This window comes from Anolis carolinensis, chromosome 2 (assembly GCF_035594765.1).
Source record: "Anolis carolinensis isolate JA03-04 chromosome 2, rAnoCar3.1.pri, whole genome shotgun sequence".
Lineage (NCBI taxonomy): Eukaryota > Metazoa > Chordata > Lepidosauria > Squamata > Dactyloidae > Anolis > Anolis carolinensis.
The window spans coordinates 27,190,465-27,214,249 of record NC_085842.1 but is presented as its reverse complement, the minus strand read 5'-3'; the positions used below and the strand labels follow the sequence as shown (position 1 = coordinate 27,214,249).

The 23,785-nt window shown below is 42.5% G+C and overlaps 1 protein-coding gene, 1 long non-coding RNA gene and 1 other non-coding gene across 5 annotated transcripts; 2 read left to right on the top strand and 1 right to left on the bottom strand.

The window, feature by feature from the left end:
- The first annotated feature begins 33 nt into the window (after positions 1-33).
- LOC100553738 (uncharacterized) lies at positions 34-21,622 on the top strand. 3 transcript variants are annotated; one of them, XM_062969513.1, is made up of 4 exons: positions 13,717-13,752; positions 17,690-17,780; positions 19,223-19,336; positions 21,004-21,622. In XM_062969513.1, exons 1-4 carry the CDS (start codon positions 13,732-13,734, stop codon positions 21,165-21,167), a joined length of 390 nt encoding a protein of 129 aa, XP_062825583.1. In that variant the 5' UTR covers positions 13,717-13,731; the 3' UTR covers positions 21,168-21,622. The 3 variants fall into 3 exon arrangements, with proteins under 3 accessions (XP_062825584.1, XP_062825583.1, XP_003228199.1); XM_062969514.1 differs by lacking the exons at positions 13,717-13,752; positions 17,690-17,780 and adding an exon at positions 34-174; XM_003228151.3 differs by lacking the exons at positions 13,717-13,752; positions 17,690-17,780 and adding an exon at positions 15,249-15,408.
- On the top strand, positions 6,990-7,062 carry trnaa-agc (transfer RNA alanine (anticodon AGC)). The gene has a single exon. It is a non-coding gene; the product is annotated as a tRNA-Ala (tRNA).
- Positions 8,758-13,537, bottom strand: LOC134295946 (uncharacterized). Its single transcript, XR_010002469.1, has 2 exons — positions 13,361-13,537; positions 8,758-9,004 (listed from the first exon to the last, which is right to left on the bottom strand). It is a non-coding gene; the product is annotated as an uncharacterized LOC134295946 (long non-coding RNA).
- Positions 21,623-23,785: the final 2,163 nt, after the last annotated feature.

Below are 23,785 nucleotides of genomic sequence, written 5' to 3'. Positions count from 1 at the left end.
AATCAGCCAGGATGGGGGGGGGGGGGAGGGGGGGTCTGAAGAGAGAAAGACAAGAGGGAACCTTGAAGTGGAAATTTACCAGCTGAAAAAAAAGGCAATGAGAAAGTTCAGACACAGGAAGCTGAATGCAGGCTGCTAGAAAGAAAAAAAAAACAAGACACATCCTTCCAGTAAGTAAGTAAGTAAGTAAGTAAAACTTTATTTATATACCGCCCTCTCTCCCCGAAGGGACTAAAGGCAGTTTCCAAGCATAAAAACAGCAACATACACCACATAACAAACACAATAAACACATTATTAAAACAAGATCAAAACCTCAGAGGATGCCTGCCATAGATGTGGGCAAAACGTCAGGAGAGAATACTTCTGGAACATGGCCACACAGCCCGAAAGACATACAACAACCCAGTAAAAACGATAAATAACAATTACAACATTTGCCTGAAAGAACAAGGATCAATAACCAGATGGGTTGACATGGTCCGTTATTAGGGATAGGTGATCCTTGTACAGCATATTACAGGGCCATGAGTCAGTGATATACCAGAGCAGATTATTCAAAAAACCTGCCAAAACCAGCAGGTTTTTCAACTCCTTATGAAAGGAGGCCAGAGTAGGGGCTTGCCTAATCTCCTTTGGCAGGATATTTCAGAGTGTGGTGGTATGGGAAATAAGGTTTTGAGGAATTGGTGGTAGTTAGTATGTTATTTCCTAAAGCTTGTGAATATACAATATTTCTGGTTGTTCCTTTTTTGTCTGTTGGAGGCAAGTATGAATGCTACAATTAGCCAGAATGATTAGCCTTTCAGTTTCAAAACCTGGCTACTTCCTCCCTGGGGGGAGTTTTTGTTGGGAGGTGTTAGCTGGCCATGATTGTTTCATGTCTGGAATTCCTCTGTTTTCAGAGTATCGTTCTTTATTTACTGTTCTGATTTTAAAGTTTTTGAATAGTTGGAACCAGATTGTGTTCATTTTCATGGTTCATAGCAACACAATAATAGTAATATCATTAATAATAGTAATAATAATGACTCTGATAATACACACTACTTTTCTCCCTCCTCAACCTCCTGTCTGGGAGAATCCTTGGTTGGGAGGTGTTAGCTGGCCCTGATCGTTTCCTCTCTGGAAACCCCCTGTTTTCTGAATGTTGTTCTTTATTTACTATCCTGATTTTAGAGATTATATTGTTCTGTTTTATTATACCACAGTAATTTTTTATATTTATAATCTTATATTATGTGCTTTGAACTGGATTATATGAGGTCCCTTCTACACAGTTGACAATTTAAATGGTGGCAATTTTCATTACTTCTACACTGTAGATAAATTAATGGTTTCTCTCTAAATCAGTGGTTCCCAACCATTGAGCCTCCAGATGCTTTGGACTTCAACTTCCAGAAATCCCAGCCAGCTTACCAGCTGTTAGGAAGTCCAAAACACCTGGAGGCCCAAAGGTTGGGAACCACACCTCTAAATTATTGTAAAAAATTGTAAATCCCATTCTGGGAGAAATTGGGTATAAATCCAATACATAAACTTGGAATTGGGAAGACAAGCCACACCAATCCCCTTACTATAGAGCCAAGGGCATCTCTTCAAATGATTTTTGTCTATATAGCATTGTATTCCCCCTTCCAACATATATAGTACATTTGCACATCTACCAGAACTTCCAAAATAGTTTTTATGGTTCATTTATCTGCCATTGTTTCGTATTCTACAGTGCATGCACACATTCATCAATGCTCACGTGTGCTTACATCCTCATCTGTGTTAGTCGGCCATCCCTTTTCCATTGGCATTACTAATGCTGATTAATCAGAATTTGCAAGGCTTGCTAAACACAGTCTGATTTTCCTTTTTATGAAGTACTGCTGTAAACACTTTGTTACTGATTTGTATGAATATTTAAAACAGTCACTAGGTGGTGTTCAGAGAACTTTTACTGTTGTCAGATTTTTTGGAACCCCCATTTTCAGTTACGGATACCCCATCTGGAGTCAGGCCCATCGTTTTAGAAATAGTAATATATAGCATATGGTAATGGTCTGGTCTCCCATTCCAGTACTAAACAAGGATCACCCTGAAACCTGTTATGAATCCTAAAGGGACATAGCAGCATGCTTCTCAAGTGCATTTCTTTTTTGGAAACCCACTCTTTCATTCATCGATTCTCAGTCACTCAGGGCCCATCCAGACAGCCCCTTTAATGTGGGATTTCCCACAACTAAAAGGGGGCTGTCCAGATGAATTTTCGGAAAACCCTGGTTTGTGGCAAATTAATTTGATAGTGGGTTTATTCTGCACCTTCCATGACTTCCGCTGTCTGGACTGCAGTCCTGCAGTTTTTCGGTTAAATTAGCCTGGAAAACTGCGAGGACACCTCCCCTCTCCCCAAAAGTCTCCAAAACCCCTTTTAAAAGTTTTTTAAAAACTTACGAGGCCTCCATTCAGGGCCAGTTTAACCTATGAGGCCTGTTAAGCCGTGGCCTCGGGCGCAGGCCGCTAGGGGGCGCTGTCGACACCTCGACAGCGCCCCGTAGCGCCACCACTGCTGCGCCGCGCCAAACGGCAAAGCGCGGAAGTTGCTGGACGCAGGCGCAGATCGGCTGGGCGATCTGCGCCTGCGTCCAGCAACTTAGGCCAGCTAGACCAGGGTGCCCCACCTCCCGCCCAGCGTGCCCTGGCCCCGCCTCCCACGCTGTGTGAGAGGCGGGGTCAGGGTGACCAGCGTGGGAGGCGGGGCCAGCCCTGGCCCCGCCTCCCGTGCTGGTCACCCTCGCCCATCTGGCCTTTCCCAGGTAGCCAGACTGCAGCGGAGGTTCCTCCAGGCCGCGATCGCGGCCTGGAGGAACCTTCGCTGCAGTCTGGCTACCTGGGAAAAAAGGCAAGGGCGCATGGGGCGGGAGGCAAGGCCTCGTCTAAGCAGAGCCCTGCCTCCCGGCCTGCGCGCCCTGGCCCCACCTCTCACGCTGCATGAGAGACGGGGTCAGGGTGACCAGCGCGGGAGGCGGGGCCAGCCCTGGCCCTGCCTCCCGGGCTGCTCACCCTGACCCCACCTCCCACGCTGCGCCAGAGGCGGGGTCAGGGTGAGCAGCGTGGGAGGCGGGGCCAACCCTGACCCCGCCTCCCACGCTGCGCCAGAGGCGGGGCCAAGGCGAGCAGTGTGGGAGGTGGGGCTAGGGCGCAGGAGGTGGGGCCAGGCCACACCTCCCGCAGCGCGGGGGGGGGTGCAATTTTCGCCCGCCGCTTAATCCTTAAAATTTTCTCCAGCCGGCCCTGCCTCCATTACAATGTTCCTGCACCTCTCTTGGCACGTCATTGCTACACACCAGGAGAGCTGAAGGAACACCGTAATCGAGGCTTGATAAGTTGTTTTTTTTTTTACTTTTTAAAGGGGTTTTGGGAGCTTTTGAGGAGGGGGTTACAGTGTTCAGGTGTTATCCCGGAAAGTTCTGGGAGAACATCTGGACACCCACTCCAGAAAGCACTTTCTGGGTTGTGTGTGGACAGGCACTCAGAAACATTCGTGTTTTTTAAACCCGAATGTTCCTGGGATAAATGCCTGTCTGGAAGCACCCGCAGAGGCAGAATCCCACATTTGCCACAGGGCTTGTATTCAGTACAATGCCTTTGGTTGAAAGAATGCATAAATATAATAAAATGTTGCATTTCCGTTGGTTCTGGTTGCAAGAGAAATCAACTAAGGCTGGATCAACATTACCAAGTAATGTAGTTTGAACTGCATTATATGGTCTGAACTGCATTATATGTTCAGTTTATTTATTTTGTGTCAAAAGCATTGCACAACAAATACATTTCAAAATGATGGAGGAAAAAAGGAAATCACAAGCAACTAAATAGTTTTGGACCAAAAGCGGGCAACAGCAACTGCATTGTCCGTAGCTTTAAACAACTCCTCCTCCGTACATGAGGCAGGACATTGTGGGCAAGCATACATATGCGGAGTTGTTTGTTCTGCTCCACAGTCACACAAGGTGGAGGATTCCTCCAGGTAGTGCCATCTTGCCAGGTTGTCTTTTGATCTGCCCACTCCGCTTCTCAGTCTGTTTAGGGACTTCCAAGTTGCCCATTCTTGGTTTGCCCCGGGAGGAAGACCCTCCTGGGGGGGGGGGCATCCAGTTAGAATTGCCAGGTTTAGCTGCCCAGAGAGACACCCTTGCTGCTGCTGGAGGAACATCAGGAGGAGTGGTGGTTCTCATGAAGCCCTTCCTTGATTTGAGTCTGGTGGGAGGAGGCTGATAGTCATGCAGTGGGTGGCTTTCACAATGTTCAACCTTATTTCTCTCGCAGTTAGCAGCAACTTCCCGTCGCACGTCAGGAGGGGCAATGCCAGCTAACTTGTAGAGTTTATCAACAGGTGTAGGTTTAAGGCATCCTGTGATGATTCTGCATGTTTCATTCAGTGCTATGTCCACCTGTTTTGCATGGGCAGACTTGTGCCAAACAGAACAGGCGTACTCTGCAGTTGAGAAAGACAAGGCCAGGGCTGATGTTCTTATTACTTGTGGGTCTGCACCCCATGCGTTGCCAGTCAGTTTCCGCGGGATGTTGTTGCGTGCAGCTATTTTGTGCTTGGTGTTCATGCAGTGGTTATATGGTCAGTGTGGACCCATATAATGTAGTCTGAAGTGAATGGAAGTGCATTTTATGTTCAAACTGCATTATTTGGCAGTGTGGGTCAAACCTAAGATGCAAATTTACCTGGAGCCTGGCATTGTTATGAATATCTTAGGAGGACTTGACCATAAAAAGGGTAAATCAGTCAGGATAATAATATAATAATAAGACTTTATTTTTACCCCACCCTATCTCCCCGAGACAACTCAGGATGGGGTAAAATAAACAATTGTGCTGAGAAACGGTTGACTGTAAAGATTGTAAGAAGGGCATTTTTCTAGGATCATCAGGATCCGTTGTTTCAAAAGCAGAATAGGACAGGACTATGACTTCCCTGGAAATGTCTATATTCTATTGGTTCATGATCATCTCCAAAGAATGGGTTGTAGAAAGGAACACTCGCCAGCCATTTCTGGATCCTCTGCTCTTCAGCAGGATTCCTATCTAGAAAGGATGTATCTTTTTCTTTTTTAAAGAAACAAAAATATATTGATAGGTATATTAGTTGTGTGATTTTGTGAAAATTTTCATGTGATCCTTTATCCTTCCCCCTCCCCACGTAAAACAATTTTTTTTCATAAAATTACACAACTGCTATACCTTTCAATACATTTTTTATATAAAAAAAGAATCAAGTAAGGAGCTTCATCACACTAGAGCTTGGATCCACTTTTTATCTACTTTAGGGAGGGGGCTTTAAACAGCTGAGCCAGACTACAAACCCTAGAATTCTTCAGGAGGCAGAAACTGGATTTAAAGTGGATTCATGCTCTAGTGTGATGAGGCAGTAAGACAGATTGCTCAGTGAGAAAACTGCTAAGGGCAGTCAGAGGGTTTTTTGGTTTTATACTTTCACTCTGACTCTGGTGTGTTAGAAATAGCCTGGGCTGTGGCGCAGGCTGATAAAGCAGTCAGCTGCAACAAATCACTCTGACCAAGAGGTCATGAGTTCGAGGCCAGCTCAGAGCTGCGTTTGTCTCTGTCTTTGTTCTATGTTAAGGCATTGAATGTTTGCCTTATATATGTGATGTGATCCGCCCTGAGTCCCCTTCAGGGTGAGAAGCGCGGAATATAAATACTGCAAAAAAATAAATAAATAAATAAATAGCAAAGCACTTCTAATCTATACACATAATAAAAATGAAAATATGTAAGTGTGTATGTGGCAGGGGTGTCCACATAGACTAGACTCCTGCTTCTACAAACTGCTTTAGCCCACAGTGCTGGGGAGCCACTTCCTCCACTGACATTGCAGGTTATAGTGAGCCACATCCCAGTGTTCCTTTCTCTCTCCATTGGTGTGGAATTTGCATGACCCTGCCCACTGCCTCTCGCTTAACCCTTTCCTATTCTTTTCTATGGCACACAGCAACTGAACATACTAGAGCGAGAGGTTCGGGGAGAATTCACCATGATTTATAGGAGTTGTAGGGACTGGAATGTATAGTTCACCTGCAATCTAAGAGCACTCTGAACCCCACCAATGATGGACTTGGAACTAACTTGGCACACAGACCCAACACAGTCAACTTTGCATGCTAGCGGGGTTTGGGGGTGATTGACGTTGACATCCAGGAATTATAGTTCATCCGTATTCAGAGAATACTGGACCCATCTGATGACGGATCTGGACCACAATTGTCACACAAATTCAACATGGCCAACTGGGAATACTAGTGGACTTTGGGGGCAATTGAAAGTGGGCAGTAGGTTAAATAATTTTGGGTACTTCAGTTCTAAATGAACCCTAAATTCTGGTGCTCAGAGCTGGGGCTCATAACATGCACAGGTCCCTGGTGCCATAACCCCTCTTCCCCAGCAGGCAGAGCTCTTACTCCATCCATAGAGAGCTGGATCCACTAAGTGTAATTAATAGTGATCTTTTTAGGAGATACAACAGTTACAATTCTCTTTATCTCAATAGGATTTCCTTCTCCTGACAATCCAGTCAGTTCTTCAGTAGTTTCTATAGTGGTTTTTTTTCCCTTCAGAATCATTATATTTGGGGAATCACTCCACATGAGGTCTTCCTCCACTCCCAGCCAGTGACTGTTTGAGGCTAATTTCTCTTCCTTTTTACTCTTCATTTTCCCCATCCCCCACAATCTATATTGTGGTCCCTCGGTATCTAATGAGATTTCCTTCCAAAATCCCTGGTGGAAATCAACATCAGTGAATGCTTAAGACTCATCATATACAAAGGCCGAACATCTGAAATGAGTTCTAGAGAGCGCCTTTTCATGTTCTTCCTCCCACAATACAAAGCCCTTTGAGATCACCTTTTCCCAAAATGTCTTGAGTTACCCCCCTTTCAGGATATTGCAGAACAGTTATGCCAGGCAGGTGGGGAATTAGCTCAAATGGTAGAGCGCTCGCTTAGCATGCGAGAGGTAGTGGGATCGATGCCCACATTCTCCAGCCAGGTTTTCATGTTTTCTTTTTCTTTCGCAATGCAAGCCCTTTTGTGGTCATTTCCTGCATAACATCATGGGTTTTCATGCTATCTTACAGAACAGCACTGCTAGGCAGGTGGAGAATTAGCTCAAGCTTTAGAGCACTTACTCAGCTTATGAGAGTTAATAAGATTGATGGCTACGTTCTCCAGATAAGGCCATCATTTTATTTTTTTGACATGTATTTTAAAAAGGTAGCCGTGTGTGTGTGTGTTCCACCTGGTTCTCTTATGTAAAGTATCTACAAAGGTGGTTTTGTCGAAGGCTTTCATAGCCTGAATCACTGGGTTGCTGAGAGCTTTTTGGGCTGTATGGCCATGTTCTGTATGGCCAGAAGTTAGATGCCTCTACAGCACCCCATGGTAGCAAGGAGAGGAGACCAAATATTTCTATGCCACCTGGTCTTTCCCCATGTTATTGCATAGGTTCTGGCTCAGTCTGGAGCAATGGGCTCACCAAACAAAACGTGGATTGGCCAATGCCATGATCCAAATCCATGTTTTGTTTGCCATTCTGCATTGTCAGCTGTAAGCAATGAAGTCATTGCAATATGTTGTTGAAGGCTTTCATGGCCGGAATCACTAGGTTGCTGTGAGTTTTTCAGGCTGTATGGCCATGTTCCAGCAGCATTCTCTCCAGACACTTCGCTCGCATCTGTGGCTGGCATCTTCAGAGGTTCTGAAGATGCCAGCCACTGAAGATGCCAGCCACAGATGCAGGTGAAACATCAGGAGAGTATGCTGCTGGAAGATAGCCATACAGCCCGAAAAACTCAGAGCAACCCAGAAGCCATGGCATTTTGCTATTTCAATATAGATATTTTATACGGGTGAATATTTTGGACAGAACAGTCTTTGCTTTTGGCACACAATATAACATACAACCATGCCTCCTTATTTCACTCCTTATGTGGCATCTTGGGGCACATCTACACCAACCACTTACCACGAAGAACCTTCAAATCTGCTCTGTGGTAACCAAATGCTACACAGGTCTAATACAGGAAAGCGCAAGGGAAGGCCACCTTAACACAGCCTTGATCCACGTTAACAAAATTTGCAGGATTCAGATTAGCCTTGTACCTATTTAAACAGTTGAGCCATAGAACTGGCCACAATGGTTCATACTGCCATCCCATATTTCTCAAACTCAGGCACCCAAAGATATGGGATGGAATTTACAATCCCGTTCCATTCTCCATATTGTGGCAGTCTTCACAAACGCAGGTCTTGCTGGTTGGCTATGGCCAGGAGTGACACTGGACAGGGCAATGGGCCAATTGAAGAAAGATTGACCATCCCTTGTCATCCTGTCACCTGGCTGACATCATTTCAGGCAATGGCTGACTGGCAGGATCAAAGAACGGAAGGGATGTTGAGGATTACAGTCCAGCAGCACCAAGCCAGATTTAGTGATGCTGGGCAGTTGGAACCTCCTCCCATTTCCACAGCAGCTGTGGGGTGGTTATGTCAACCATCCTGGGGTACAGCATGCTGGATTGGCCTTGGGATAACTGGTCAGTGTAGATTTGCCTTTGAGCAGTACTGGGAAGAGCAAAATTGTCATAGAAGCAATAGAGGGAAGTACCAAAAAAGATATGGGGCTCCCATTACCATCATAATGAATAGAGCAAAAACATTTTTAGGTCATTTCCTGCATGAACCTTTGGGATGGCTTTACTCAGGATATTGCTGAAGACTTCAGCCAAGCAGATGGGGAATTAGCTCAAATGGTAGAGCGCTCGCTTAGCATGTGAGAGGTAGTGGGATCGATGCCCACATTCTCCAGGTGGAGCATTCTTTTCTTCCCTTTGCCATGCATCTCTCCAAAATCTTGCTTCATGTTTTGATGCAGCATCTCAGGTTGCAGCTCACTTTGGATGTTTGGGGGCAGTGTTGCCAGATAGCCTGGAATTGACAAGAGTAAGATTTTCATATTAGTTTGTTTTTGTTTGTTTATAGAATTTACCCAAATCCATGCATTTATTCAAGTTGGGGATGGAAAGATTTATTTTAAAAAGTGAAAGTAGGAGAAAGAAAAAAATATATGTATCCAAGCAGAGGACTTTGGCCAGAATCCTATATTTGTGTATAGTGTTGTATTTGGAGCTCTGTCTACCCTCACCTCATAGAAATCTCAACTCCTAGAAGAACCTTTTGTAAGGATAGAAGAACGAAGAGTAGTTAATGGCTTCTATATCAGTGGGACAGTGAAACTACTCCTGGTTTTTCCAATCTACCCCTACTAAAAGTCAGATTTATCTTTGGCCATTGTTTTCTGCTTAATTTCTCAGAAGGCTGATGGATGGTAGAAATTAAATGAGACTGCATTGTTTTCATATCAGCTGGCAACACCAATTGAGTGAGCACAAACATGACTGCAGCTTGATTTTTTTTGTCTGAGGACCATGATCAGAGGGCAAATTACATTCAGTGTTCAGGTCAACTGCATATCTTGTCAATTTCCATTGCATGCTGAAAGTAAACACAGGTGTTTTAACTAATGGAGTAACCCACTGAGCCATTATGTAAGGGAAAGTGAATCTCCAGCTCATGTGTGGGGGAGTTCCTATCTACTCCAGATGTGTAAATAGTTGGAAAGAAAAAGAAGAAAGCCAACAGGAGGAAAATGAACCATTTGAAATGTGATGTTGAAGGAAAGTGTGATAGATACCCATGGACTGCTAAAAAGACAAATCAATGTGGCCTCATCACACTTGAGCATTTATCCACTTTAATCCACTTTAAATGCCATGACTGTCTCATGCAGAATTCTTTGGTTTGTAATTTAGGGAGGTTCATGGCTTCTCTGGGTGATCATTTTAAAGGCCCCTCCCTAAACTACAAACTCCAGGATTCTGCAGGAGGAAGTCACAGTATTTAAAGTGAATTAAAGTGGATAAATGCTCAAGTGCGATGAGGCCCCAAAAGAGCAAATCAGATCTAGAAGTGAAGATGACTAAACTGAGGCTTGTGTATGTTTGACATATCATGAGATGTCATGACACATTGGAAAATGCAATAGTGTTTGGCAAAGTGCAAGGCAGTAAGAAAAAGAGAGAAACTATATTGCAAGTTTGATCAAGGAATCCACAGCTCTATATTTTCAAGATCTGAGCAGAGAAGCTGATGAGCAGGGCTACTGGAGGTTTTTCATTTAAAGCAGTGGTTCTCAGCCTGTGGGTCCCCAGGTGTTTTGGCCTACAACTCCCAGAAACATCTGGGGACCCACAGGTTGAGAACCACTGTCTCAGGGGAAGGCAGTGTCAGACCTCCTCTATAAGGACCCGCAGTGGTGCAATGGATTAAACCCTTGTGCCAGCTGATCTGCTGTCATGGAATTATAGAATCATAGAGTTGGAAGAGAACTCATGGGCCATCCAGTCCATCCCCCTGCCAAGAAGCAGGAAAATTGCACTCAAAGCACCCATGACAGATGGCCATCCAGCCTCTGCTTAAAAGCCTCCAAAGAAGGAGCCTCCACCATACTCCAGGGCAGAGAGTTCCACTGCTAAACAGCTTTCACAGTGAGGATGTTCTTCCTAATGTTCAGGAGGAATCTCCTTTCCTGTAGTTTAATGCCATTGTTCTGTGTCCTAGTCCAGGGCAGCAGAAAAAAGCTTGCTCCCTCCTCCCTATGACTTCCCCTCACATATTTGTACGTGGCTATCATGTCCCCTTTCAGCCTTCTCTTCTGCAGGCTAAACATGCTGAGCTCTTTAAGCCGCTCCTCGTAGGGCTTGTTCTCCAGACCCTTGATCATTTTAGTCACCTTCCTCTGGACACCTTCCAGTCTGTCAACATCTCTTTCAATTGTGGTGCCCAGAATTGGACACAGTGTGATTCCAGGTGTGGTCTGACCAAGGCAGAGTAGAGGGGTAGCATGACTTCCCTGTCCTGTAAGTTGGGTTGCTGATCTGAAGATTACCAGTTCAAATCCGTGAGATGGGCTGAGCTCCCATCTGTCAGCTCTAGCTTGTGGGGACATGAGAGAAACCTCCCAGCTAACACATCCTGGCATCCCCTGGGTAATGTCTCTGTAGACGGCCAATTCTCTCACACCAGAAGCGACTTGCAGTATGTTCTCAAGTCGCTTCTGACACGATAAAAAGTGAGTCTTCTTAAGACAATACCAAGGAGAGGGTTGCCATAAATCATACTTGACTTAAAGATGCAGAACAGCAATGGCAATTCTACCCTTGAACCTATCCCACCAGATTCTAGAATACAACCACCTGAGGCCCATACAGAATTGAAATTTTGGCACCTGAACTGAAAAAGGTTTTCCCTCCTAGCCACCAAAAGACAAAAACTCACACAATATGCATTCCTCAAATGCTTTCCCCAGCAAAAACCGAATTCCCTTGCTTACTTGTGGATTGAAAGTATGTAGTGTGAGAGAAAAGTGTTTTAATGAAGATTATGGAGGTGAAATGCTCCAGAAAATTTTTGGACATGCAGTCCATCATCAACTGAAAAGCCACAAGTTGTCCAAATCAGTTGCAATTAGTTTTTGTTTTGTCTGCCTAAATCCGAGAGTTGATGCCCTGCCCTACTCCCGTGGGTGCTAATCTTTGTAGGTCTTTGACATTTTCAGACTCAATTTTTCTCCTTTTGCAGGCAGATTAAAATCTGCAGTGAGGGAATAAAGTAAGCAAATAGTAAATGATAAACCAGGAGTTGCAACATCTGTTTTCAGTCCGCTTATTTAAATAGCTTTTGATTTCATCTATATCCTGCTTGAGCAGTTTCCATGGTCAGCCTTTCCATACCTTTTTTAAATCAAATCCTTTGAAAGAAGTTATGCTGAAAAGGGCCAGTATCACCTGATATGTGTCATGACTAAACTTCTGACGACCTAATTATTGTGGATGATCAAAATGAGGCCATAGACTGCGACTTGGATAAAGGAAACTCCAAAAGAAGACAAAAACCAAAACTATGGGGACATTACCTCATCGTGTATAAATTTGAAACAACAATTCAATTTACAAGAAGTTTGGAGAATAAACTACCCAGAAGAAAGGAATTATACTTTTTACTCAAATAGACATCAGATGTGGTCAAGAATAGATATGATTTGGACCTTAAATGTAGTAACAACAAAGATTCAAAAGATAAAAATTCTTCAAAGAACAAATTCAGACCATTGCGCAGTAGAATTAGTCCAAGGAGAGAAGATAAGAAAATGGCATTCAAATGATAACTTCTTAAAATCAGAGAAAGATATAAAGAAAAATAAAGAAATTCTAAAAGAATTCTTCGAAATCAATATAACCCCAGAAGTTCTAGCCAGACGATATGGGATGCAAGCAAAGCAGTGATGAGAACTCATTTCATACAACAAAATGCAATAAGAAACAAAAGACAAAATAAAAACCTAATGAAAATATTAGAACAAATAGCAGCCACAGGAAAAAAAATCAAAATGAATCCAACATGCCACAAAAGTAAATATGAATTGGAATTACTTGGAAAACAAAGCAATTACTTAGATGCAGAACAGCTGGCCAAATAATTTAAATTCATAAAAGAGCAACATTTTTAGAACACCAATAAACCAGGTAAATGGTTGGCAAGAAAAATAAGAAAGAAAGGACTATGTCACCATATTAGTAAAATTAGGATGGATGGGAAATTATATACAAATGACCAAGACATAAATCAATTGAATAAACTTTTAAAAAACTATACTTGACAGAATAAAGAAAGAAGGACATTAGATATTACACAATATCTTGGAAAACAAAAAATTAAAATCTCTGATCAGCAAAGATAAACACGTAACAAGGAAATAACAGTTCAAGAAATACAAACAGCAATTTAAAAAATTAGACAACAGCAAAGCACCTGGTCTAGATGGAATAATGGCTATATATTACAAAACATTAGAAGAATTAACATTATACTTAAAAAAAAAAACAATGAATGAGGCCTTAACTCTAAAAAAATCCCAGATACATGGAAAACAGTGAATATAACAATGATACATAAAGAAAATTTAGACCCAACAGATGTCAAAAATTATAGACCAATCTCTCTACTGAATATTGTCTATAAAATATTTACAAACATTCTGGCAGAAAGACTAAAACTATTTTTGAATTGATGTATTAAAAAGGAACAAACCAGAATCTTACCACAAAGACATATAAAAGAAAATGTGAGTAACATATTGGATACAATTGAATACTACGAGACAAACATCCAATAAAGCAGCAGCACTGGTCTTTGAATATTCAGGTTTTTGAATAGGAAAATTACCTTCTGGGAGATGTTAAGCATTGGGTTCTCGTCTTTCTAAGCACTCCACCATCATGGTGATGAAGAGGTGGAGCAAGTCTTGGAGATGTACAGTGTATAATAAGGTTACCAGCCTAGAGATTTCAAGGCCTAACTGTGAGACCAGGAGCAATATCTGGTGATGTCATAGAGATAAGTCCCCAGTGATGTCATAGTGGATGGATCCTGATGATGTTGCTAAGCATTTGTATTAAGCACCAACCACACTTGTTCAGAACATGTTGCTTAGAATTGTAAAAAAGCAAAATTCTAACAAAGGAGAAAAGACATCCACTACATAGAATCCTCGAGTTGGAAGAGACCCTAGCGGTCATCCAGAATAATCTTCTGCCATGCAGGAAGACACAATCAAAGTACTCCTTTGTCATTCAGCCTCTGTTTTAAATTCCTCAGGAGCATCACAATCCAAAGAAACATCTCTTATCATCAAACACCTCCCACCATCAGAATTTTTTGTGTCATGTTTAGGTAGAATTTCTTTTCCTGCTGATTGAATTCATTGATCTGTGCACTAGTTTCTAGAGCAGCAGAAAACAATTTTGCTCTCTCAATATGATGTCTCCTCTTAACCTTCTCAAGTTAAACATACTCTACTCTCTAAGTTGAAAATGTTCATGTTGTTTTTCTAAAATACACCTTAAGGCAAATATGACAAAACAGCATTAAGGGTGAATGTATGTGAAAACTGATATGAACTGAAAACAAATGTGTTCGCTCATCTGATGGCTGGGGTCATGTCTTCATCTTACATATGTGTAAGTTCCTCTGTTAGAGCAGTGTGACATTTTTGGTGAGATGTGGAATATTTACATTTGGTTTAAGAATGTTTATGGGAGGTTCACCATATGGTGCGCATACAGACATCCTACCATAGATGCCAAAATCCATGGAAGCTAGAGTCCAGTGATACATAATGACATAGTGAAATGGTATCCCTTATATAATAAGGCAAAATCAAGATTAAGAAAATCAAGCTTTGAATGGTTGAATCCATGGATAAAAATGCCCAAAGGTATATAAAGACTTTAACTAAAACGTTGATAAAGTCAATGTGGGAGCTGCAGTGGTGCAGTGAGTTAAATCCTTGTGCTGGCTCAACTGCTGATCTGTAGATTGGGTTGCTGACTTGAAGGTTGCTGGTTCGAATCCGTGAGATGGGGTAAGCTCCCGTCTATCAGCTCTAGCCTCCCAGCAGGATGGTAATACATCCGGGCATCCCCTGGGCAACATCTCTGTAGACGGCTAATTCTCTCATACCAGAAGTGACTTGCAGTATGTCACTTCTGACATGATAAAAAAAACCTAAAACATTGTATCCTTCTAAAATAGAAATTTCAAATGTCAGTCTTTTCCATTTTTTCAAATTTTGATTTTTCTACTTTAAAGGGGAGAAATAGGAGAAAAATAATTTCCCCTATTTTTTTTGTTACCCTCTTCCTCCCTGTTCTTTGTATATCACAATTGAGTTTATGTTCCTGCTTGTCAGGGGGTTAGACTGGATGGCTCTTGTGGTCTCTTTCAACTCTATAGTTCTATAATACTGGCTCTACCACTTAGCAAAGGGAGACAAACCATCTAAAAGTTTTCAGGTAAAGGAAATTACTTTATTATCATTACCTTTTACTGCTGAAAAGGAGAGAACACCACTTTTAGATCCTGTGCCAAAATAACATGACAAGTTCCATGTGTTGTGCAGCTGAGGGTTGGGAATTGTGTTGCTCTGCCTCAGGCAGTGAAATTTCTTGAACCAGACCTGGTTTTGGCTAGATAATCTGCCAATATTTATTCCCAAAAGAAAATATTTGCACAGCTTTACCCTGTTTCTCATTGGCCATTTTTAGAGGCTAGGGAAACTTAATCTGTTAAAATAGAGATCACTTTTTGACATTTTCTCCAGTGCTCTTTTGATTTCTTAATATTCATTTAGGAGACTGGACTTTCACAAAAATTAATCAGGATGAATAAGATTCTTCTCCTTGGATTTTCAGCTCTGTTCTGCTGGACTGTTGGTAAGTGTGAGCGTATATATGTGTGGAAATGTAGAGAGAAAGGAACAGGGGAAATACGGACTCACAAGTGCTTTATTAGCATGGCTCTCAGGGCATGAGAATTGGAAAGAGTGAATGCATTTGTTGATGTTGTGTGTCTTCAAGTTGGATCTGAATTATGGCAGCCCTATCTCAATGTTTTCTTGGCAAGCTTTGTTCAGAGAGGGTTTACCCTTGCTTTCCTTTAAGGCTGAAAGGGAGTGACTCACCTGAGGTTTCCTTGGCTAAGCAACTACTAAAGATACAAAAACCTTTTTAGTTTTTTATCTGCAATTCAGAATCTAGGCCTTAGGAGTACAGTCATCCTTCCACATTTGTGGTTCTTTAATTTTTGGGTGTGTGATTGTTCATGGCTTTAGTTAAAATATTTTCTCTAGGAATCTCTAGATTCTTCAGTGTGATTCCATGTTCAACTCTCTCCAATCTCTCCAACCTAACTATGGTTAGGTGGATCTGTAATTGGCTAAGCAAACGAACCCAAAGGGTGCTTACCAATGCGTCGTCTTCATCTTGGAAAGGAGTGACAAGTGGAGTGCCTCAGGGCTCCGTCCTGGGCCCGGTTCTGTTCAACATCTTTATTAACGACTTAGACGAAGGGTTAGAAGGCACGATCATCAAATTTGCAGATGACACCAAACTGGGAGGGATAGCTAACACTCCAGAAGACAGGAGCAGAATTCAAAACGATCTTGACAGACTAGAGAGATGGGCCAAAACTAACAAAATGAAGTTCAACAGGGACAAATGCAAGATACTTCACTTTGGCAGAAAAAATGGAAATCAAAGATACAGAATGGGGGACGCCTGGCTTGACAGCAGTGTGTGCGAAAAAGACCTTGGAGTCGTCGTGGACAACAAGTTAGACATGAGTCAGCAATGTGATGCAGCAGCTAAAAAAGCCAATGGGATTCTGGCCTGCATCAATAGGGGAATAGCGTCTAGATCCAGGGAAGTCATGCTCCCCCTCTATTCTGCCTTGGTCAGACTACACCTGGAATCACACTGTGTCCAATTTTGGGCACCGCAGCTGAAAGGAGATGTTGACAAGCTGGAAAGCGTCCAGAGGAGGGCAACTAAAATGATTAACGGTCTGAAGAACAAGCCCTATGAGGAGCGTCTTAAAGAGCTTGGCATGTTTAGCCTGCAAAAGAGAAGGCTGAGAGGAGACATGATAGCCATGTATAAATATGTGAGGGGAAGTCATAGGGAGAAGGGAGCAAGCTCGTTTTCTGCTGCCCTGCAGACTAGGACGTGGAACAACGGCTTCAAACTACAGGAAAGGAGATTCCACCTGAACATCAGGAAGAACTTCCTGACTGTGAGAGCTGTTCGCAGTGGAACTCTCTGCTCTGGACTGTGGTGGAGGCTCCTTCTTTGGAGGCTTTTAAGCAGAGGCTGGATGGCCATATGTCGGGGGTGCTTTGAATGAGATTTCCTGCTTCTTAGCGGGGGGTTGGACTAGATGGCCCATGAGGTCTCTTCCAACTCTACTATTCTATGATTCTATGATTCCATGCCGAGGGACCCAGAGATTCCTAGAGAGGAACACTTGTCTACGAATCTATAGGTCAGAGCTTTCCAAACCTTTCATGTTGGCGAGGCACTTTTTAGACATGCATTGTTTCACAGCAGAACAATTCAGTTTTACTAGCAAACCATAGGTTAAACCAACCCCTTATAAGAGATGCAGACACATACATAAATTGTAATATCAAAATGTATGGGGACACAACATATTTCATGAAAATATTCCATTTATATACTGTGCCTACAATTTAAGAGAAATATTGACAAACTGGAAAGTGTCCAGAGGAGGGCAACTAAAATGATCAAAGGTCTGGAAACCATGAATCCCTCTGAAAATTGGCTTAAAGAACTGGGTCTGTTTAGCCTGCAGGTTTAGAAGAGACATGATAACATATATAAATATCTGAAATGATGTCATAAGAAAGAAGGAGTAGCCTTGTTTTCTGCTGCCCTGGAAACTAGGACTTGGAGCAATGGATTCAAATTACAGGAAAGGAGATTCCACCTGAACATTAGGAAGAACTTCCTCACTGTAAGAGCTGTTCAGCAGTGGAACTCTCTGCCTTAGAGTGTGGTGGAAGTTCCTTCCTTGGAAGCCTTTAAAGAGGTTGGATGGCCATCTATCAGGGATACTTTGTGTTTTTCCTGCATAGCAGCAAATTGGACTAGATGGCCTTTGGGGGTCTCTTCCAACTCTATGATTTTATTATTCTAGGCTCAGCTTTCTCCTTACGTTCATGTGACACACCAACAGCTGACACACAAACGTGTTGTGACATACATTTTGGAAAGATCGTCTTTATCAGGTGCGGTTTTGTGGTGCACTTCCAAGTGTTTTTTTGTGGTGCACTTCCAAGTGTTTTCAATTTCTTTATTTTTCACTTTCACAGGGAGTCCTGTTCTCCTAACTTCAGTTAATGTGGAGAAGTAATTGTAATTCTTGTGCTTATTTTGCAAGACAAGAGAAAACATAAGAAGGGAGATGTTTGTTATCTTCCTCTCTAGTGTATGAGGCAAAGGGCATATATATTTTTTGTTAAGCTGCAGATACCGTAACTAGAGTGCCAAAAATATCAAAACAACAAGCAAAAGAAAATGGGAAGTGGTCAAAAGTCGACCTTTGATTTTGAAAAACGAAGTTAATCTTGAATGTACATGTGTTCAGAGAGGGCAGGAAAAAGAGAGGGAAGAAGGCCTATTGAACAGCTGGTTTGGTATTTGTATCATATATAGGTAGGTATTAGTGTTAGGTTAATTGATATTCGTATTGGGCTTCTAGGGGTCCATCTACACTTTGGAAAGAATGCTGTTTGACATCCCTTTAACTGTCATTATACAGCGCTATGAGATGATGAGTTTGGTGGGCCACCAGCATCATTTGGCAGAGAAGGCAAAAAAAGAAAGAAAAAGAAAACAGGTAAAACTTCAACTCCCATGATTCTATAGCAGGCATGGGTAAACTTCAGCCCTCCAGATGTTTTGGACTTCAATTTTTAGAAATCCCAACCAGTTTACTGGCTGTTAGGAACTGTGGGAGTTGAAGTCCAAAACACTTGGAGGGCCAAAATGTGCCCATCCCTGTTCTATAGCATTGAGCCATGGAAGTTAAGGTTGTGTAAAGCTGCATTAAGATTCACCCTGAAAGAGACAATACACTTTCCTATCTTTTTTGGGTAAATCCTTGGGAATCTTGAGTTGCCAAAGACAATGCTAACTGACATGTATGTTTGTCAAACATAATTTCAGGGGCTTATTTTGTCTCTGTCTTCTTTTGAAATATATTAGATTAAATACATTTTATTTCTACACTAGCCAAAATGTCCTTTTATTTCTATAGTTGCTAATTTTATTAATAAATCTGCAGAGTCTTCTAGGTCAGTAGTTCTCAACCTATGGTTCCCCAGATGTTTTGGCTTTCAACTACCAGAAATCCTAACAGCTGGTAAACTGGCTGGGATTTCTGGGAGTTGAAGGCCAAACACCTGGGGACCCACAGGTTGAGAAACACTGTTCTAGGTGGAATGGGTTCAGAGGTGGAAAAGTCTTAAAAGCATGAGAAACAAAGTGGTTTCAGAAATAAGCTGTACTCTGAAGCAAAAGAACAATGATTTTCATTGAATTTTTGAAAACTCACCGGATTCCAAAATATTAAACTGTGGCTGCATTGTATTGTCAGGTCCTCATGCCAATTTCAGGCAATCTAATGTTGTAACCATTAGTCTCTTAAACTGTTCTTATTCTTTTTCAGCCCAAGGCATCATGTGTAAAGTCTGTCTAGCTGGAAATGAGAAAGGGTGCTATTCTCCAGTTGGTGTTTGCAAGAGTGATGTGGGACGATGTTATACGTATGCAGCCTACTTTGGTAAGATCTAGGGATTCAAAATCAGTGGGATTCGAAAATTCAAAGCCAATAATGTGTATTTTATCCAGCTGTGTACAAGGGGCTTGAGATGGAGGGACAGCCTGACAAATTCATACCACTTTTGGTAAAAATGGTGATAATTCTGTCTTTCTTGGCTTGGCTTCATGGAAGACGTTTGGAAATCTCAGAATGTCCCCACCACTTCATTTAGGACTGAAGTGTTGTAACATCTGTTGCCTCATTTTATGCATTGTGTTCCATGTCATGATGGTCTAAAATCTACAGTCAGAAACGTTACAGATGGAGCATCCCTTATTTGGAAGTCTAAAATCTGAAATTGGGTGAGTCAGATATTGAGATCTTTGCTTTCTGATTCACTAGCTGTGGCTTTCTTTGATGTACAAAAATATGAAAAACATTACTTGTGGTAGGAAGATGTGGTAGGAAGATTTGGTCTCCTTTCTGGTTGGATGGGCAGCTCTGCTGATGTCAGAACAGAGCACAGACAACAGCCAGGAGTTAACACAGAGCTCTATGGCCATCTGGAAGCAGCAACACAGAAGATAAAGTGAACATCTTGATCAGACTGGACTAAGGGCCTCATCACAAAGGCTAGGAGCAGCACCCCGCTTCATCTGGCTTCAGGGAGAAAAGAGGAGGACAGCAGAGAGAATCTGTTGCCCCACGCATAGCTCCCTCTCAGCAATGCTTTCCCCTTCCATGGAGGACCCGTTCTGGCTCCATTGGAGCCAGTGCAACACAATACGCTCCCTGTGTTGTGGGGTAAGCCTCAGATGATGCTTTCACCCTGGCTGGGGGTGAGCCCTCTGCCAGAAGTCACACAATGTTGTGAGCTAGCTGGTGTGGGGTTCTGTCCAGAAGACAGGGTGAAAGCATCCTAGGATGCTTTTTGGGGTGAGCATGATGAGGTTGTGACTTGACTCTGACCCACCCTGAGTACAGGTTCAGGATGGCGCATGTGGCCCACCACCAGTCTGCTCCAGGCTGGTCCTGGATTAACTGGCCTTGTCTATGAAAGCTTAGGCCACCAGCTTTGTTCTCTCAGCTTGTTTCTAAAATGCAACAAGGTCCTTTTTCACAATGTCTTTTCTACTGTTTATATTTCTCAAATGTTTTCTTGATGTTTCTTCTTTGCCAAAAGGCATCCCAAGCCCTGGAAAAAGGGCATATATTTCGGAGTTGGGATACTCTTCATTCTCCTGTGGATTGAAAAAATGCATGTGTTGTCCAAGGCTTTCATGGCCAGAATCACTGGGTCCCTGTGAGTTTTCCAGGCTGTATGGCCATGTTCCAGAAGCATTCTCTCTTGATGTTGTGCACACATCTATGGCAGGCACTCTCAGAGGCTGTGAGGTAATTGCAACATTCACATGTGCCTCAAACAGACAAGCGTTATTTCTCCCACCCTGGACATTCTACGGATATAGAAACCTCCTAGTTTCCAACAGACCTCACAACCTCTGAGGATGCCTGTCATAGATGTGGGCAAAACATCAGAAGAGAGTGCTTCTAGAACATGGCCATACAGCTCAGAAAACTCACAGCAACCCACTGAAAAAATGCATGTTTTCACTGGGAAATGTGAACTTGCCCTCTTTTTTCTATGCCAATCCCTAATTTTCATTCTTTTCTCTTTTTCCTCACAGGTGATGAGCCTTATTTCCTGACTTATGATTGTGTCAATGATAACTATTGGTCCTTTTATTGCAACAATACTGAAAAGGATGGAAAATATACACACATCGAAGTTTGTTGTAGCAAAGAAAAGTGTAATGGAGAACTCCCACCCCTGCCTCGAAGTTGGAATTAATGGATAGTAGAAAACTGCCAAAGGCTCATCTCATGCTAGAGGTAGGGCAATTTGCCCATTTCAGTTTTTCCAACATTAATTTTTTAAAATTTGGAAAGTTACTTTCAGAAAGTAATTCATTTCTGTAAATTGTTACGATGTTGGAAAACAGTCTACTGACACTACACACACATTACTCAACCAAGAACGTAATTCTTTGCATCACTTGCTGCATTCTTCATTACTTTTTTCCTTCGAAGATATGATTGAAAAAAGTTTGGCATAAAACTGGAAAAATTACTGTCCAAAGGCCTTTGAAGCACTCTCTAGTATGGCATTGAATGTTTGCCAATTTTCTTTTTGGAAGCCGCCCTGAGTCCATCCGGTGAGGGAGGGCAGGTTAAAAATAAAGTTTTGTTATTATTTTATTATAACTGTGACTCATTGCTCCAATAAAATAACTTCTTCCCCATTCAGTTGGTTCTGGAACATCACTTTGTTGAATTCTTGTTGTCAGGAAAAGGAACTCAAACCTCTCTTGCCATAGCCTTATCACAGTCTTGCTTGCTGTTTTGGATCCATTCAGGAGAAAGGTGAGATCTAAGTTAATAAATTAAATATACAATATTGTGCCATGCAGAATCTCAATCAAGAACTGCCCTGCAGGATCATACCAAAGCCCTACGGTGTACATAATCCTATTCCCAAATATTCCAGTCAGGTGCCTCTGGAAAATCAGTAGCTTTCAGCTGCTCTAAGGTAAAGGTAAAGGTAAAGGTTTTCCCCTGACATTAAGTCTAGTTGTGTCTGACTCTGGGGGTTGGTGCTCATCTCCATTTCTAAGCCGAAGAGCCGGCGTTGTCTGTAGACACCTCCAAGGTCTTGTGGCCAGCATGACTGCATGGAGTACAGTTATCTTCCCACCGGAGAGGTACCTATTAATCTATTCACATTGGCATGTTTTCGAACTGCTGGGTTGGCAGAAGCTGGGGCTAACAGCAGAAACTCCGCCTGCTTCCCCGATTTGAACTGCTGACCTTTCGGTCAGCAAGTTCAGCAGCTCAGCAGTTTAACTCACTGTACCACAGGGGATCTTCTAGTGCTCTAGTGTTCCCTTAACAACTGGCATGGGGTTTTGGACATCATCACCAGAGTCTCAGGGTGTGATCACGCTGCTTATCACCAGGTCCGGACCTAGGTAATTTTCAAGTGTAAGCAAACAGTATTTTTGGTGCCCCCCCCCAACCAATCACTGAAAAATAAAAAGTAGAAGTTAATAGAATATATATGTGTGATATATATACACACACACACACACACACACACACACACACACACACTCACATAGACATGCACATAATGTGGAGAATATGTGGCAAGGTAAATAGATAGGTAGGGAGCCACAGCGGAGAAAGGGAGCAAGGCCTAATAATAATAATAATAATAATAATAATAATAATAATAATAATAATAATAATAATAATAATAATAATAAATCATCCCAACAAAGGATTCCCCCAGGCAGGAAGCAGCCAAGCTTTGAAGCTGAAAAGCTATTTAATGCTAATCAAGGTGGGCAATTGAAACATTAACACCTGCCTCCAACAGACAAGAGTTCTTTCTTTCTCCCACCCTGGACCTTCTGCAGATATATAAATCCCACTTGACTAGTTTCCAACCTCTGAGGATTATCTGCCATAGATGCAGGCGAAATGTCAAGGGAGAATGCTTTTGGAACATGGCTATACAGCCTGTAAACTCACAGCAACCCATTCCCCTGTGTTTTGAGCGTTGCTCTTTATTTACTAGACCAAAGGTGGTACACAGATCCAACATGGCCAACTTTGAATACATACGGGGTTTGGGGATAATTGCCCTTGACATCTGGGAGCTGTAGTTGCTGGGACTTATAGTTCACCTACAATCAAAGAACACTCTGCACCCCACCAATGATGGACCTGGACCAAGCTTGGCACCTTGAATCCACATGACCAACAGAAAATACTGGAGCTGTTTGGATAAGGTTGCCCTTGATTTTGGGGAGTGGCAGTTCACCTACATCCAGAGAGCACTGTGAAGCCAAACAATGATGGATCCGAACCAAACTTGGCATACAGACCCAACTTGGCCAACTTTGAATACAGGCAGGGTTTGGGGGTGACTGACTGTGAACTCCAGGAGTTATAGTTCATCCATATTCAGAAAGCACTGAACCTAGCTGATGATGAATCAGGACCAAACTTGGCTCATAGACAGGCCCAACATGGCCAGTTGGAAATACTGTCAGAGTGTGGGGATGATTGGCCCTGGGAACCGGGGAGCAGAGCTGGCCCTAGGTATTTTTCAAGTGTAGGCGAACAGAATTTTGGTGTGCCCCCCCCCCTCCAAACCATTCACTGAAAAATAAAAGCGTTGGATAAGCAAAAATGTTGGATAATAAGGAGGGATTAAGGAAAAGCCTATTAAACATCAAATCACATTAAGATTTTACAAATTAAGCACCAAAACATCATGCTTTACAACAAATCAACAGAAAAAGGAGTCTCGACTGCGCCCCCGTATGTTTTGCACCCAAAGCGACCGCTTAATTCGCCTCATTGTTGGACCGGCTCTGCTTATCACATGAAGTCATTGTAAAG